Source organism: Morone saxatilis, unplaced genomic scaffold, assembly GCF_004916995.1.
Source record: "Morone saxatilis isolate NCDOM2014 unplaced genomic scaffold, NCSU_SB_2.0 Contig22, whole genome shotgun sequence".
In the NCBI taxonomy this organism is placed as follows: domain Eukaryota; kingdom Metazoa; phylum Chordata; class Actinopteri; family Moronidae; genus Morone; species Morone saxatilis.
In genome coordinates this window covers 5,916,344-5,933,757 of record NW_023339785.1, presented here as the reverse complement: position 1 = coordinate 5,933,757, position 17,414 = coordinate 5,916,344, and the positions used below count along the sequence as shown (strand labels likewise).

At 37.4% G+C, this 17,414-nt stretch overlaps 1 protein-coding gene across 1 annotated transcript in view; it reads right to left on the bottom strand.

The window, feature by feature from the left end:
• The window catches only part of fstl5 (follistatin-like 5), a gene marked incomplete at its 5' end in the record, with an annotated part of 146,138 nt that overhangs the window by 115,924 nt on the left and 12,800 nt on the right, over positions 1-17,414 (bottom strand). Inside the window, one exon of the mRNA XM_035669364.1 lies at positions 12,917-12,947. Within this exon, the coding sequence (XP_035525257.1) occupies positions 12,917-12,947 (31 nt within the window). The remainder of the gene's footprint in view (positions 1-12,916; positions 12,948-17,414) is intronic.

Below are 17,414 nucleotides of genomic sequence, written 5' to 3'. Positions count from 1 at the left end.
CAAGGAAAAACTGCCTTTTAACACACTTCTGACATCTCTAGTCTAAATGCCCACAACCTTAAGTAATATGCCCCAATGTTTTAAAGCACATTCACTCTTGGACATGCATCCCCTGTTCAACAAGCTATACTGAATTCTCTATTTCTGTCTTTTTCTTCTCTTCGTGAACTAAGAACGTTCGTCTGGTACTTTAGCCATCTGATGTTTCCCATTACAGCAGCTCTGAGTCCTGGGGGAGAGAGCAGAGTGTGGTAAACAACAGTCAGATGCTCCAAGCTCACTCGGTGCACGAGTTAAGCTGGCCCACAAGGCTCATGAACGAGAACACGGGGATGCAAATCAGAATAAACTACTACTAAAACAATGCTAAAACTTTACACGGCACATAAACAATGTCACATTCCCTCACTCTAGCTGACACTTTGCTCAATTAACTTCTTTGAAAGTCTCAGCAGACGTTCAGCTGGTATGTAAGGCTGTGTGGAGAGCTGCTGATAGTCGAATACACAAGTATCTACAATAGTAGGAGCAGTTAAGTGTATTTTTAGCCGACCTGTTGTCAAGCAAACAAAAAGTTTAATGTATTTATGTCCACGGATCTGGTGTCATTCAATCTGCAAATTATGCAGGGTTTTCTCCCACAGTGACTGAATTAAACTGTGACCATTAGTAAGGAACAGCAAGCTCCTGAATGTCACCAATTTGTTGACAATAAATTATTTGTGACATATTTATGGTAAAAAGCAATTTAATGGCCCGAAGCACGATTCATTTAAGCCAACATGAGTTGTAGGTAAGCACAGCCATGTACATTTCATTTTAGACTTGCAATAAGGGAACAAATAGTGGTTTAGTTTTGCCTAGAGACACTTCAACAAACCTTTAACAATCAGACACTATCTGAATGAGGAGACAACCCCGCAATAAAAGATGTGTCACTCAAAAACACAGCAAATTGCATAATTTGAGGGTACTACAACAGTACATGATAAAAATAAAAATAATATTTTTTTTTCGTTTAGTTTTGTTTGGTTCTGTGTATTTATCCTTGGGCTATCAATTCAATGTTGTGCCCAAAAACAACTGCACTGCCAAAGGACGACCTCTATAACTAAAATTAGGCTTGGAGCAATGTTTCTGAATTCCATGTTTTAATTTCAGAGGCTACTTGATGGTTTGTCATTTAGCTCCTGTGTCTCATCAAATATATGCACAGCTTAAGCTGCAAGTGTAAATGTGCATAATTCTCACTGTTTCACACTCAGTTGTCAATTTAGAAAGCTCCTCGGATTTGAAATATGGAGATATATGCAGCATCTTAACCGGAAGTATTCTTGGCAAACAATAGTAATAAGTGTCAGACAGTTATCTTCAGCCTTCACACGTCATATCAAAGACTCATTTCTGCCCTCAAAGTGTAGTTCTTCTGAAAGACCTGTATCCATCAGCAATGGTACGACGGTGTTGTCTTATCACCTGCTGAAATGAACTTCCTCTCCTTTCCCCATCGTATGCTAGTTGCCGCACTGTGACAACATTTTTACTCCTGGTGGCATAAACAACTCGTGAACATTTTATGTGAAGCTATTTGAGGCATAAGAGTTTTTTCAACCCTTTGGAGCTGAATAACCCACTATGTTTAAAACATTGATGACTTCCCTTCCACCTCAATGAGTATGTTCCATAGTCCTTCCTTTGAAATGCAAAGCACAAGTGTGTCATGCCATGTCTTATATCCACTAAGTTCACACTTTTTTAGGCAATAACAACTCACCATGTAACTGTCATATGAAAAATAAAATTATTTTAAATCTAGTTTCATGCTGTAGCATGGTTGGACTGTTTTCTTTCTAATTTGTGTGTCCCTGTTTTTCCTTTTGCCATTTTTGTTTCGTTTGATGAGTTCAATCTAGTCTATCTGTACGTAAACAGAGGACAAATCCTTGGTATCATTAATAAAAGGGGAAGGCCTATTCCTTTTTAATGAAAACTGAGCTCTGCAACCTGCTGATCTGAAATCTTGCCAGCCTTACTCTGCGTTTCTACTTTCTAACTATAAAAAATGTAACACTCACGGTGAAGAGACAGCATTTGCATTCACAGTTTAGACATTTACCTCTTATACGAGATGACTGAACAGTGAAATGCAATTTCCTCTTTAACAGTAAAAGGGGCCACCATAAAAAGTGCAAGGGTCAAAGCCAAAACGTGCTGACAGTAGTAACAGCAGAAAATACTACTGTGTGCCTCAAATGATCACGTTCGATAGAAAGGTGTTAGATAAAGAAACACAGCAAGGGTGAATGTATTACATTTTTAAACAAGACAGGAACATTTTCAGTGCAGGTATAGGAGGCAGATATGGGATGGAGGGGTGTTTACTACTGAACATCCATCATGTAGCTCTCTACAAATATAGCTGACAGCACATGAATTGACTGTGTTGGGTGTTTGTGAAATCTAAAGAAAAACCAAATCACGTACAATTTATTCATAAAATGCTGTCTGACACATTCATCAAAATCCACTTTGTAGAGTACAAAGGACATAGTGTAAATACAAATTAAAACTATATGACTAAACAGCATGTGAAATATTCTTCAGCTTGTCAATGGTTCACAAAGATATTAATAGCCATACTATGGCTGTTCTCTACAGTGCCTATTAAAAATACCCCCTCCCCACTGTGGACTTTTTTTTTATATTTTATTGTTTTGCAACTTTGAATCACAGTGTATTAATTAGGCTCCATTGACACTGATCCACCAGGAAAATGAATGAAAACATCAAATCTTTGTTTTCCCCACAAGGTATTGAATTAATGCAGAAAATAAGGTCTGTTTTTTATGTAAACACTTTGTTCTGGGACATAAATTACATCCATTAATCTCTCAACTGTGATTTCTGATGCAGTGTGTTATTTTTCTATGTATACTAATTGCATGTGCGGTTCAAATACGCTGAAAATTTTCATTTGTGGAGATTATCTTGTGGAGCAAGGTGTGTGCATATGTAGTGTATATTAAAAAGCAAGGCTTGTGAATATGTAGTGTATATTACAGACAACTAAATGCAAAGTAGTAGCGAGCACGGTACAACGAAAATAGCTACACACCAACCAAGCTGAAGCAAATCCATGATTCGCTTTAAATAGCATTCAAAGCCTATCAGAATTATTACATCACAAAATGTGTCATTAATATTATCTTCCCCTAACTTTATCCATGTTAAGGTCACCTGGTGACACACTGAGGTGACTCCATAACAAATAGAATTATAGGACTATGAGAGATGGTTCAAGCTAGTAAGTGGACCTTACAGTGGGTTAAGATTACTTTGTCAAACATGTAGTTTCTCTAAAGTTATCAAAACTTTTCCTTTAACCAGATCTGGGTGTTAGAGTTATCCTACCTTTCTGTGCTGCACAGACTGTAGAGATTAGCAAACATGAAGAAAAAAACATATCCACAAACATCAAGATGTTGCATTTATTTCAATAATCAAATCATTTGGCTGGGTGAAGAGCTTCGGCTGGTTTACTCTTTCATTTGCAGCCACCTTGGCCCGTAGGCTATAGCTAAACAGTTAATATACTCTTGTAAAACAATGCACTCATAGCCATCTTCCACTTAAACTGTTATCATATCAATATTATTAATAGTTTATTAACTTAATAGTTTTACATTGTGATCTCGAGAATAATTTTCAAGCACTGTAGCTTTTTGAGAAAAGGGCAAATAGGTGCTATTCCAAAGTGTCAGACACATTTAATCACAATATCTCATCTTATGCAGCTCATCCCTTTTCAGATTGTATCTACAGGTTGTGAAGATTATTAGGCTGTCTGTCATCACTGTAGTGTTTCTGCCTTCTCAGCCAAAATGTGATTACAGATGCTAATTCAATATTTGAGTGTTATTTATAACTTTAGTTACTTACAAATATTAAAAGCTTACCCTAATTACATTCAATAAGGGAACAAAAAGATTCAAATGTAATAAGATGATTCAGTGTACCTCTTTTAGAAAGGTATGAAGACTTGTTTACTTAAATGTAAAGATAAACTGTAATCTCTCTACAATATCCCTATTTTAGCAAGTAAAATACAATTTCCATTTTTGATTCAATAATTTTGTACATCCCCATGCTCAGCTACTTGATATGTGTTATTACATTTAAACTGTAGAAGACACAATGTGGCAGAGACATCAGCTAATGGAATAAAATCTACACTGCATATCCATCACTCTAATGCACCTGCTTTTATTGAGTTACTATACTTGTTACTTTCTCCTTTCAGATTTTACAATACACTGTTAGACTGACTGAACTCAACACTTACATGTGCTTCAGCGGATGCTACAATATTTACATGTATTCAATATTCGCAATGCCCATGTAGAGGCTACACTACTGTAATGGACATGTTGTAAAATGTGGCCATGTGAAATACTTGAGTCATTGTCAAAAAAAAGAACACAAAAATTGCAGTAACAAGACTAAAAGAAATGTATTACTTCCACCCTCTTACAATGTGTATGTGTGCTGGTCCCTGGCTGAGTGCATGTGCTAGAGAGTGAATATGAGAGCACCTGGCAGCCACTTGGCAACTTTCCGTCCCATTTCATTCCCTCGCCTAATGACTGAACGTGGGCCCGGCTCCTCTCTCATTCTGTCCACATCAGGATGCAGCACTGAGAGCGTTTCCACCAACAACCCCATTTATCAGAGATTGCAGACTAATTGTAAGCACCCCACGCTGCTCCCATTACTACTTCACATTACAGTGAGCTGTCTGGTTGGTAGGCAAACAGCAGAAAGCCGAGTAGTTTCTCTTGCCATATCTTATATTTTGGGTTAGCTTCCTCTTTTAAAGTAGTGTGTTATAATTGTAAGGATGCGTTACTGTGTCTATTGTTAAGCATCAAATATTATGATACAAAGATGAGGAATCTCTCCCAAAGTAATACCACTTTAAAGAATAATTAAGTTTCAGAATTTTCTTTAGTTGGTTTCAGAATTAGAATTCAGCATTTCTAGATAGATTAAGTCAGGGTAAGCATCGGTTTAAGGTGTGTTTACAGCAAGGATGTATGGTTAAGATGAGATTTAGAGGAAGAAACAGATAGCTATATATGGTTGAATGCTCAAGGGAAATCAAAGCAAATACACATTTTACTCGACACAATTTATAATTTGAAATTTCATCTTCTGTTCATGATGGCTTTGATTGACACCTGGAATCTTCCTTCCCTGGAGCAATAACCTCCTATGGTTAAAAGGTCCAGTGTGTAACATTCAGGAAGATCTATTGCAGAAATGGAATATAATATTCATAGGTATGTTTTCATTTAATTTTTGTATAATCACCTGAAAATAAGAACGGCTATGTTTTTGTTCCCTCAGAATGCGCCCTTTTATCTACAGAGGGACCTCTTCTGTACTGCTGCAATTCCACAGCCTAGAACAGAGAAACCAAACACCGTTTGGACCATGAATTTCACGGCCACCATAGTTTCTCCTACACCCTTCAAAGGTGAGCTGTATTCAGATGGTGGCAATCTGCAACTTCATTGCTAGATGTCACTAAATTCTACACACTGGTCCTTTAAGACACTATTTGACCAATATTTTGAAGTAATTTCAGAAGAGGAACGATTCATTTAATTCAACATACCTGTTAATTTATACTTGTAGTATAGTGTAATTTATTTTTACTTACTTACTTTTTTGTGGCCAGCAATCAAATGGGAGTAATTGTCTTTTTTTGTCTCAAAGTAATGGATATCTTATTTTGTAACAATTCTCATGGTTCTTTCTTTCTCTGTCCCAGGTTGAAAAACTAATGGGAGGGATCAAGGCTTCGGTTATATAGCCTTCCAAGGGTTATACCGTTTAAACTCAATAGGGGCCTTTTTCACATGGAAAAATAAAAAATAAATCCAGTGTCACCAAAACATAGGCTATGAACTGAATAGTGAAGAGATTAAAGCTCCTCCTGTCTGACAAAAAACAATAGCAAATGGGATTTTTTTTTACCATGATGAAACACACATAAAAGACCATCTAAGATTTCAGCTCAAGAAAGAACAGAAGAAAACAAAAATTGCAGTTGTGTTTTTTCCCCAAGCTGCAGTGATAAGCTAAACCCCTGCTGAGAACAAAACCATACAACAAGACAAGAGTCTACTGTCAGTCAAGTTGACTTTTTATATCTTTCTACGTGCCAACAATGAGACTAACAGTGCAACAAAAAAGGAGCTTTGAAAGATAATATGGAATCTGAGTGTGTTAGAGACACTAAGACCTTAGCTGTTTTCACTCATATGCTGTATTCATGCTTCCTAGATTTACCCCAAATGCTGTTTTTGATATTAAGACTGTTGTCACTGCTTTGAGGCGATTAATGTCAAGCTCCTGGAGGAAGTTGGATAAAGACTTCTGAGAATTTATACTTGTACTGGAAGCCACAGATCGTAAGAAGTCACTTCCATTTTGGACATAAAGCACAGTAGAATAAAACAAAATAGTTGTATGCGAATGGGATGAGTGGATCAGAGTTATGTCATGTTTGGACACTTGTGCGGTCCTGCCATTCATATAAAAAGGTACATTAAAGGTAATCTTGGCTGAGAGCAGGAACCGTCCTTCAAGATAATGTTCCTTCCTGTGATCATTGCATTGACCTTCAGATGGATAAAAAAGTACTGCTATTGCCAAGCCTTCATCATTATCTACTGTAAGTACTGCGGGTTCATGAAGATCACTTAGAATTATTGATGAATCTCAATTAGATTCGTCTCACTCCATTTAATTTTACATATTCAGGATATGGTTTGCCAAAAATTATGGGTATCAACATCCTGGGAGTCATTTATACACTGAAGATGAGTGTTGATGGTAATATTGTTGATCTTGCTAAGTGTGCAGCACGTTATGCTTCCTTTGGCAGTACTGATGATCGCCATGACACCTATCACTCTCTTTTTTACCCTTGCGTGTGTTATTATTTTACAATAAGCACTTTAACATTCTTTGCAAGTTCATTACGTAATCCAAAGACCTGAACATAAATTGCATGCCATAGCAGTTTATTACTGTATGGCTAATTAACATAATTCTTTTGGCCTAAGACAGTCAATTAGTCGTTGTTTACCAGCATTAATAACTCTCTCTCAAGCCAGGAGCCAGACAACTGAGTTAAAAATCTTGTGTGATCAGGATTCAGAATCCGTAGAATGAAAATGTGTTGAATAATGGTATTGCTATTACTGAATAATCCCAAACCCAAACCCAAAGGGGTTTTTTCGGGGATAACAGTGAATTTCCAACATCAGAACTGATAACGGGACTTGAGTTTGAAGCTCATTTGGTTTTCAAAGAAATCAAGTCCACAAAATCAGTCTTCCATTAATTTCCATTGGAACCGTGCCAGACTACTCCTAAGCACACTTTGGTTTCTGAAAAAAAGATTTTTTGACTTTAAACCAAAGAGCAAAGGCAGTCAAACAGCTAACTTGCTGTTAAAAATGTGTATCCAGGGGTGATGGCCACAGAGACATCTAATTTAATCAGCATTTGAAGAAATACTCTTTGAACAATAATTTCTCACAGGTAGTAGTTCATTAGAAGTCTGTGCTCAGGCAGGAAACATTCAAGTAGTTCAAATTATGGTTCAGAGTCCAGTGGGCTTCCTTTTTTTTTTATAAATTAGGCTTTGGGAACACACAAAACCTAGATTAAATCAGTATGTAGTATGAAAATGGGACAGTTAATCTAACTTTAACTTTTTAACTTATAGTAGGAGAAAACAAACTGGTATACCTCATACCATTATTAATGGTTTTGTTCAAGGGTCTTTGCACTGACAGTTACAGTTGTGACTAGCTGATGGACTAATTAATATCCACTGGGAGAAAGGCTTTGAGAGGGTGCCCAATGTACCAAGGCTGATCCTTGCTGCATGTCATGTATTAAAAGTTCATTTCAGCCAAATAAAAAACAAACATAGTTCTTGTGGTATTATATGATTTGTTTTACAATAAAAATCTAGTCTATTCTAAAATACATGTTCTCTGCCATAACCTCTTTAAAAGTTCTTTCACAGCTGCACTATAGAAATACAAGCCATTTACAGTAAATATAGTGTACATTTATGGACAGAATTAGAATTAGTTAGAATTAGTCATTTAGTGCAAATTGTCTCCAAAACTTTGGGTTAGCATACCTCAGCTCATTAGTGTCCTAAACACAGAGATTCATCAACTGTAATCACATAATTCATAATAATCATGCTGTGTATAAATTATGGTTTGTGGTTTGCCATTTCAGGTTAAAACTGAGCATTATTCAAAGAACACTGGCCCGTATTAGAAGGTTTTTCAAACACAGGGGAGGATTAGCTTTAGAAGAGATTTGGAGAATGATGGTTAGATGACCAAATGCAGTGTAATTTGGTATATCCAAGGATTTGGACACTCATCCACAAAAAAAATAAAAATCTAATGAGCAGCAATTCAAAACAGAGCACGAAGACCTGCAGTGCAAACACAACCTAATGCTCTTTGAAGTGCAGGGTGACCATGAAAGGTATAGTCAGCTTTCTCCCCTGAGGAGGTGAGTTTTACCGTACAGTATTTAGGGCAGACACAACTGTCCTCTTATGTCTTAGTGGGTCAAGGAGCGTAAGTGGCCTGTAAAGCTAGCCAGAAAGTCCTGTGGGAATTCAAAAGGAAAAAATCCTATAGGCCATTTTCTTTTTTTTTTTTAACTCGGCAACCCATCTAAGCATGTCAGTGGTGCTTATAAGCAGATGGTGCAGTGCAGTTCCACAGCCTCTCTTTAAAAACTGCTTCTCTCTCTGCACACTCTGTGAAACTACATTAACTTGATTAAGACTTACTGTATGAAAGCTATTACAAATTAAATTGTGGCAAAACAGTGAAAGGTTAGATAGAACAACAGGGAGTCTTCCAAATAAATGTGTCTGGGAAAAGTGCAGTGCAACGCCGCATTCAGCGCTCGTCTGTACAGCTGTGACGCGTTATTAAAAGTGTAACCCAGGCCCAGGGGGTGGTGTGTAATTTTAGAATTAATATACAATTTAGAGCTTGGTGTTTGCAGCCTCTGAATTATTCAAATGTACTTCTGATATGGGCTTGGGTCTGGTGGGGGTAAGGCAGCTGCCATGCATACAAATTAACGTATTATGTCAGTATATGAACAAATGGGAGACAACATAGATTAGGGGAACATAAACATTGGTGCCAGGCAACAAAACAAGATGTTTGCTCTTGTGCAGAGTTCAAACCTGAAAGGCTGCACCATACTAATGGGAATAATCTAGGATGTTCGATTGTTATTTAAGACTGATATTACAGTCTGTCTGTAGGGAAAACCAGTACACCTTCATATGTCAACACAGAATATTGAATAAGAATAATAATAAGAAGAATAATAGGTTTATTCAACACATCAACAAATGTACCTCTGTCACCATAAACTATATTTCATTGCTGTGATATGGATTAATTGTTCATTCATTAAATGTGTAATGTTGGCTAAAATACAGTATCTCAACATACCTCCAGGATGTTTATACATGTAAACGAAGGTGAAAGTTAAAAGCAACTATATTATATATTACAACAACATCAAACTATCCACTGTGTTTAGAACTGGATTCAGTCAACGTAAACTGGTTGACAAATGTGAAACTGAAACACAGAACAGAACAAAACTTGTAAAAAAAAGCTTTTGCTTAAAAGTTAATGTCAGTAATGTCAACAAAGCACTTAAGGGATACTGAATTTAGTTTTTTTCATTGGCAAGTAAAATAAATTGTATTCCTGTTAAAACAAACAATACAGCAACAATGATAGAGGATCTAGTGTTGTGTAGTTGTTTCACCTCACAATATGTACTGAAAAGGCCACCAGCTATAGTAATGTCAACACACATGCATTATTTATTGAAGTGATGAAGTTGGACTGCTTTGGCAGCTTCCACTGGAAACATGTGACCTGACAAACTTGATTAAAATCTCTCCAAAGGAGATTATGGAGAACGTCTCCTGACATAGGCTATGTGCCATTTCTAGTGTGTCACCACACCTGTAAAGATTATTCTAAAAAAATAATACTTTATTAAAAAAAATCTATAATTGTTGTTTTGGTTAAGAATATTGTATTTTTAAATATTTTCTGTAAATAAATATCGAGGGTCTAAAATTGCAAAAGTGCAACAATCCCAATTACAAGGAACCTAGACTAAAACTATGTCTCTTGAATTCTGGACAGGGCTCTTTTAACCTGATACAAGCATAACATAAACACATTTGTCATTTGTTGAAACAACAGGACTTTGCTACACTGAACATGGTCTGTAAACAGCAATAATGTTAGTCTCTCGTTTGCACACCATACCAGCAAAAGTCATCCTTCATAACAGTGTTGCCACGGCTGACACTTTTTATGTGTAATGAGGAGGGTAAGATTATCTCAAAAAGTTCCATCAGGTATTTCATATGGCTAAATCAGTCTATTTATTCCATAAAATTGCATTTCACTGGCAGCCCAAGGTCTTGCTGCAGTCTGCATAACAAGCTCGGTTAGTGTGGCATGCATTCGTTCTGGGACTCCAATTACAGAACATCCGGGAAAACGGCTGGCATTTTTCTGTCTTTGTCTCTTCCGTGTTGACATTCAGTTAGAGTTTATGGGGTGCTGCAATCCCTCGATCTATAATTATAATTTTTATTTATATATTTATATTAAATGTAGGAATATAACATCCATCCATTTTCTAAACTGCTCATCGTGTTCAGGGTTGCAGCACACATTAGGTGAAAGATTGGGCAGGGTACTCCCTCGACAGGTCGGCAGTCTATCACAAGGCAAGGAATATTACAGTCTCAGACAATTGAACACTTTCAAGTATGTACTGTATGTTTTATTACAGGGCAAGGCTGAGAGGGAATTCACCACTCGACAATACAACAGACTATCAGCTGGTCTTGATTTTGAGAGACCAAAGTTTATTAAAACCTCAGACAGGCAAATATTAGAAGTTTTCTTGTCTTGTGGTTTTGCTTTAGGTTGTGCACATGAAGGAAGCCCAGCAATTTAATGAATGTATTCTGCAGTAGTTATAAAACACAGACTGAGTCTCCACCTGTTCTCCACCAGGAATTCTTTGGCATAATTTTGTAAATATTAACTGGATCACTGTACTTGGTTCAGCAGCTCCTGTCTTCTCTCATTGTGGCTCGCTAGATGTCTATTCAAAATGTAAATGGTGACGTAGCTTGTAAAATGGAAGTTTTAATGCTAAATTGACCCCAGTTGCGTAATAATGAGAAGCCTCCAATGTACGGGGTGAATGCTTAAATTATTTATGATTTTCCCTACAGTTAGCTTGCCTTCTTGTTATCGGGGCTGGAAATGAGTTTGCTGAAAACTAGCCAAAGTGAGATCTCCCCTCTCGGCTTACAGAACATGGCGCATTAAAGTGAATCACAGCAGACAGCTGGGGCCGCCCTTTATGGTAATGCACCCTCTACAATTACTGCTTCGACCTTCCCTGGTGAAGAAAAATGGGGAGACGTCCATTTAGCGGCCCTTTCAAACACTTAGTGGCAGACATGTTGGGCAGCAGGACCACCTTTTGCCTGACATTGACTCTTGTTTAGAGGAGACACAGAAGACATTAGAAAGGTGACAGGTTGACAGATGAGATGCATCTGTCAAACAGCAAGAGGACCATATCGCATTAATGCAGCCACACAACCATGTACCACACTGATAGATGAAGCTGCTTGGGGATAATGGTGCCAACTACAGTGGCTATAATTATTGCTTTTATTATAGATTAATCTATCTATTGATTATTATTTAAAGTAAGCAACATATAGTGAAAATGCTCCAAGATATTCAAGTTTACAATAATGTAAAATCAATCGAGTTGAATGCATATTGGTAAGTCCGCGTTACATAAGTCTAGTGTCCGGGGTCGAGTCTAGTCAGTACTACTACAGTGTCTAGTCAGGTCTCGTGGATTAAAAAAAAAATTAAAAATAATATCACAGTCGACCGCTACGTAAGTATATGGCACAAACCTCTATTACCATCAACTGAAACTTATTTCAACTACACTGCATCTAATATAAACTGATACAAAACATGCAGGAGAGGGTGGACATACAGCATTATCCTCCAAAGCTTCATGTAAAAACCATTGTTCAGGTCTGATCTCTTCCACACTCTGTCTCTTTGTTTCACGCCCTTGTGGACCACTACCCATAGCGAAGCTGACACATTCTCTACCACTCTTTTCACATACAAACAAGATTTGGTCAATGCATAATTGAGGATTCTCCTTTAAAATACGATATTGATGTTGAGGTGTTAGGTGGTTTGAACCACAATATGTATCTCTACAGACTATCATTTATTCACGTGACAGGTTGGATAACTCCACAGTGACAAACTGGCTTTCATCCAGAGTTTAAAGTATCCACTTAAGTGAAAACCAGACGAGATCACCACAGCACATGTTTGCACTGGAACATGGTTGGGTGACTGTGTTAAAAGGTGATTATCTGGTGAGATCTTCATGTTGAGCTAAAAATAAAAACTGGTTGAAAGAGGAGGGGACGGAGTGATGTGCTCCTAATGAATTTCGGATTTTGTTAAGATGCTTGTTCCCGTTGCTTTCTATTAAAAAAATAATACATAAATCCTTTATACCATGGATAGTCCCAAAAGATCCCACAGCACATACACGTATACATATTCTGTTGCCTCCATCAGACAACAATCCTACACCTAACCTGTATGGTGTACAAGGCTGGTTGTATACATCACATCTCACAGGACAGGAAGGAGGAGGAAGGAATAAGAAATTTAAAGAAACTCACCCTTTATCCTCAGGCTCTCAGGGATCCCATCCTGTTGGAACAAGAACAAAGAGAAAAAGAAATCACAGTTATAATAAACCACCAGATCATCAGCTTTAACAACATGACACAGAGCTGTTTTCATTTAGCTGAATGTGTTAAATCCTGGTACCATAGAAATCTTATTCTATAGACCACTTAATAAGCAAGTCTTTGCAAATGGCTCAGTGTGCAATTGAGATCATATGTCAATGCATGCATGTGGTTCAGGTCCAAGGATTTAACTTAGTGACTGCAAGAACTCAAACACAATGTGCCTGTTTGAATGGCAATCAATGATACACTCATAAATCAGACAATGTGCCATTAATGTTAAGTGGTCATTTTGCCTCACTTTCATGCACAGTGGTAAAACTTTAAACTTAAACTGGTTATCATAGTCACATTCTTTATGATTTTATCTTGTGCCTTAAGGATATTTTATTTCTTTGTTTTCCTGTTCTTTAGGGATCTTGTTCATGTCGTGCTGTTTGTTGTTCAGATTTGTTTAATTATGTTATCTAATTCTTACTTTGCCTTCTCCTTGAATAAGTAGCTACGTATTGCCTTTAGAATCTGTTATCTTTTCGTATCTTTCTTTCTTCCTTTTCAATTTCTAAGAGATTGGATGTCCATATATGCCTTTTCACTAGTGTCACTTGAGCAAATTAGTAGTTCAGTTTCCTCATTTACAGCAAAGCCAAATATATCTGAACTGTATTTGACAGAAAAAGACATAGTAGACTCACTCAAAAAAAAAGTTCAGAGACATATAAAGAAGAGTAGATAACCACGAACCCTTGAGTCGGTGCACTATAAAATCAGCTGCCTTTAGAGGATGCATGGTGATGATGGCTGTAGAAAATGCTGTTATCAGGACTACTATTCTGAGTAGCTGCTCTCCACAAACCATGAATACGAAAGAAAGAGGCATAAATATTTGATTTCTCTACAGTGAAATCTGCATAGCTCATCCTTCTTGTTCTTGTACAGAAAATTCAGGCTCTCTTTCTACCAGCTCGAGCACTGTGGTGTTATGGAGAAGATGCATTATGCAACAGGTCTACAGTCAATAATGAACAGTGTCCCCTGACTGCCTACTGAAAATAGAAGATTACATATTCCTGGGTTTGCAAAGAAAATCTGCATACTACAATTAATAGAGTATGTCATACGTCTTAAGTATTTTACATATATGTGGATAATTCTAGCCAGGAGATCTCACTGGTTAAAAAATCATTTTGACTGCAAGAATAACTCAGCTCAAACTACTTTTTTGGTTATTACTTTGTACTATACCAGCTGTGTTCCGTCTGTACACTTGCATGAATAAATGATGTTGCTAATGAGACCCTTACCAGAGGAAAGAAAACCCACATGAGTAATAACATATAGCAATAATAATATTTTAAGTCCAAAGTTGAGACTTCCTATGGCAACCCTGCTGCTATTAAGTACAACTGTTTTTATGTACTGCAGCTGAAAAGTTATTATATATAATAACAATTACTAAATCATCATGAATATATGACATTCATGATACAACTGCCTCGATAACACTTTTTTAGAATAGCAATATACATATTTTGGGTAATGCTATAGTTTTATTGATTACTTTCTCAGTGATCTTTTTGCCACATTTGAGAAGATGGAAGAAGCTGATTTTCAGCATTTGTAATGAGATATTTTGACTAAAATGAATACAAACATTACCACTTTCAGAGGCAAGCTTAGGACCAGTCACAACCAATTAACATTTGATGATTTTAAAGCCTGGAAATATTCCCTCTGGTGTAAAGCCTTATTTACCCAGCTATACAATCAGCCTACTCGATTTGTTGTTGAAAATCAGTTGAGATAAAGTTGAGATGACACTATAAATCTATAAACTAAAACTAAGTTAAACATCATGATCTGGTAACAAGCTGTCCCTGCATATCATCTTTCTGGATGTTTTACAAAACATTGTTGACTAGCGACCCAGTAGGCCCAAATCACTGAAAACACCTGTGGCTCTCTGACATTCTTTCTATCCTCCCCACCCTCTGGAGGAGGTGACATTTCGAATTGCACTACAGGTAGGGAAGATATCAAATGGGGCTTATTTGCATATGGCAGACAGTGTTCACACTTCATTTGTTTGAAGAGAGTGATTTCCCCAGAGCCGCTGGCAGGCCCATCTCTGCTGCTCTGAGACTCTAGGGACAGTGAAGCACCCAGCTGTACAACCTGTGGTTCATCTGCCCCTGTCACAGCTAGCTGGCTGACCGCCCACATCTCTCTCTCTCTCTCTCTCTCAGCCTTGGAGTGACTTTGGTGCAGAAACAGGGAGGAGGGGGGGAGGAAGTAATAACAAACCATCACACTGACCACCAGACCAAAACAGTCACACAGTAACAGATATCAGGATGTCTGCAGGTCCCCAACAAGTCCTCATAAGTCCTCATAAGTCTGTCTTTTGTAGTCATTTAAAATCGAAATCGATCGAAGTTACATCTCGATCTCGAACTCCGAACTCAAAGGTAGAGTCGACGACGCAGCCACACCCCCGACGTCACGTCCAGCAGACGCAGAGCAAAACCACACACAGTGCTGAATGCGCGTACACTCTCTAGTTTAGTGCTGTTAAAATACACAACGACCTGAAATACGAAGCTCCTCTCATATCTGATTCTGGTCGTTCTTTGCATTAATTATTACTAATGAAATCTACTGACAGATGATCTAGTTACAGTCCAAAATGACTTTAAGGCTTAAAATGCACATTGATAAGTACATATTCCATGAACACTAACCTTGGGTCTCTTCGTGCTGAAACAATCAAATCATCATTCTGTGTTTCACTATGTTCACGTCTCTGTGGGAGTACGGACTTACGTCAAGGTGAGACCGCACGGCATCATGGGTAATTAACATGTTGTAAAAACAACTGTACACAACTGTAAGATCACTCGTAGAATCACTGGGCTAAAACAACTACTAACTGTAAAGACTACTGTACACGAACGTATAAACAACATCAAACTACTGTAACAACTGTAAACATACTGATACACTGGTAAACTACTGCTACACAACCTTTTTTTTTTAAACCAACTATAAACTACTGCTTAAACAAACTGCTAAACAACTATAAACAACTGATAAACTACGTGTAAACAACTGCGTAAGACCAACTATAACTGTAAACGTACTGCGTACAACAACTATAAACAACTATAAAACAACTGGTAAACAACTGCATAACTATAAAACTGACGTAAAGACTACTGTAAACAACTATAAACAACTATAACACAACAGGTAAACAACGTATAACTATAACACTGACTGTAAACTTACTGTAAAACTATAAACAACAGTAAACAACAGTACGACAACTGTCAAACAATACTCATAAACTATAAACTACTGTACACAACTGTAAACAACGTAAACTACTGTACACAACTGCTAAACAACAGTAAACAACTCCTAGAACAACAGCTAACAATATGAAACAACTATAAACTACTGTAACACAACTTTACAAAACTGTAAATCAACTATAACGTGCTAAACTACTGGCTACACAACTATAAACAACTGATAAACAACTGTAAACAACTGATAACTATAAACGCTACTGTTAAACAAACTATAAAACAGAACTATTTAAACACACCAGGTTAAACAACTATAAACTATGAAACTTACTGCTAAACTACTGGGTAAGACTGACTGGTAAACAACTATTACAACAACATGTAAACAACAGTAAACAACTGGAAAACAACTATAACTTAAACTACTGTACACAACTGCCCTAAGACACACAGTAAACCTACTGTACACAACTGTAAACAACAGCTAAACAACTGTGAAGACAACCTATAAACGTATAACTACTGTAACTCAACTAGTAACAACTATTAACAACTGTGAATCACTGTAAAACAACTATAAACAACTGCTAAACAACTGTACACGCTGTAGGGGAGAATGGCTGAAGTTGGTTTCTGTGTTGGATGGGGGTCAGTGAGATTCTGGAGGGGGTCTCTGGGTGGAGCGACTGAGTTTGGGGCTGTAAGGTTGCGTGAGGGTTTTTGGTGAGTGTGGCCGTACAGGATGGTGCTGCAGTTGTGGATTGGGAGCTGAGGATGAGGATGTTTTTTGAAGTTGTGGTGTGAAGGTGACACCGGAGGTGGGTGGCATTTGGGAGTGGAAGCAGCATTATGCAGAGGTAGGCGTGTCACGATTCTCCAATCCTCGAATTCGATTTAATTTTCGGATGTTAAAGTCACGAATTCGATTCCCACTGGTTAAATCACCACTTTTTGTTCAATGATTACTGATTAATGGCATGTCTTATATGTTATTTACTTTTTTGGCCTTTATCCTATTTGTTCTCGGGGGGCCTTTTTCATTTTTGAAAACCACTTTGTTATTTTGAAACTTCCAACCGCGGAGGTTGAAACAGAACAAACATTAAACAGTGCAC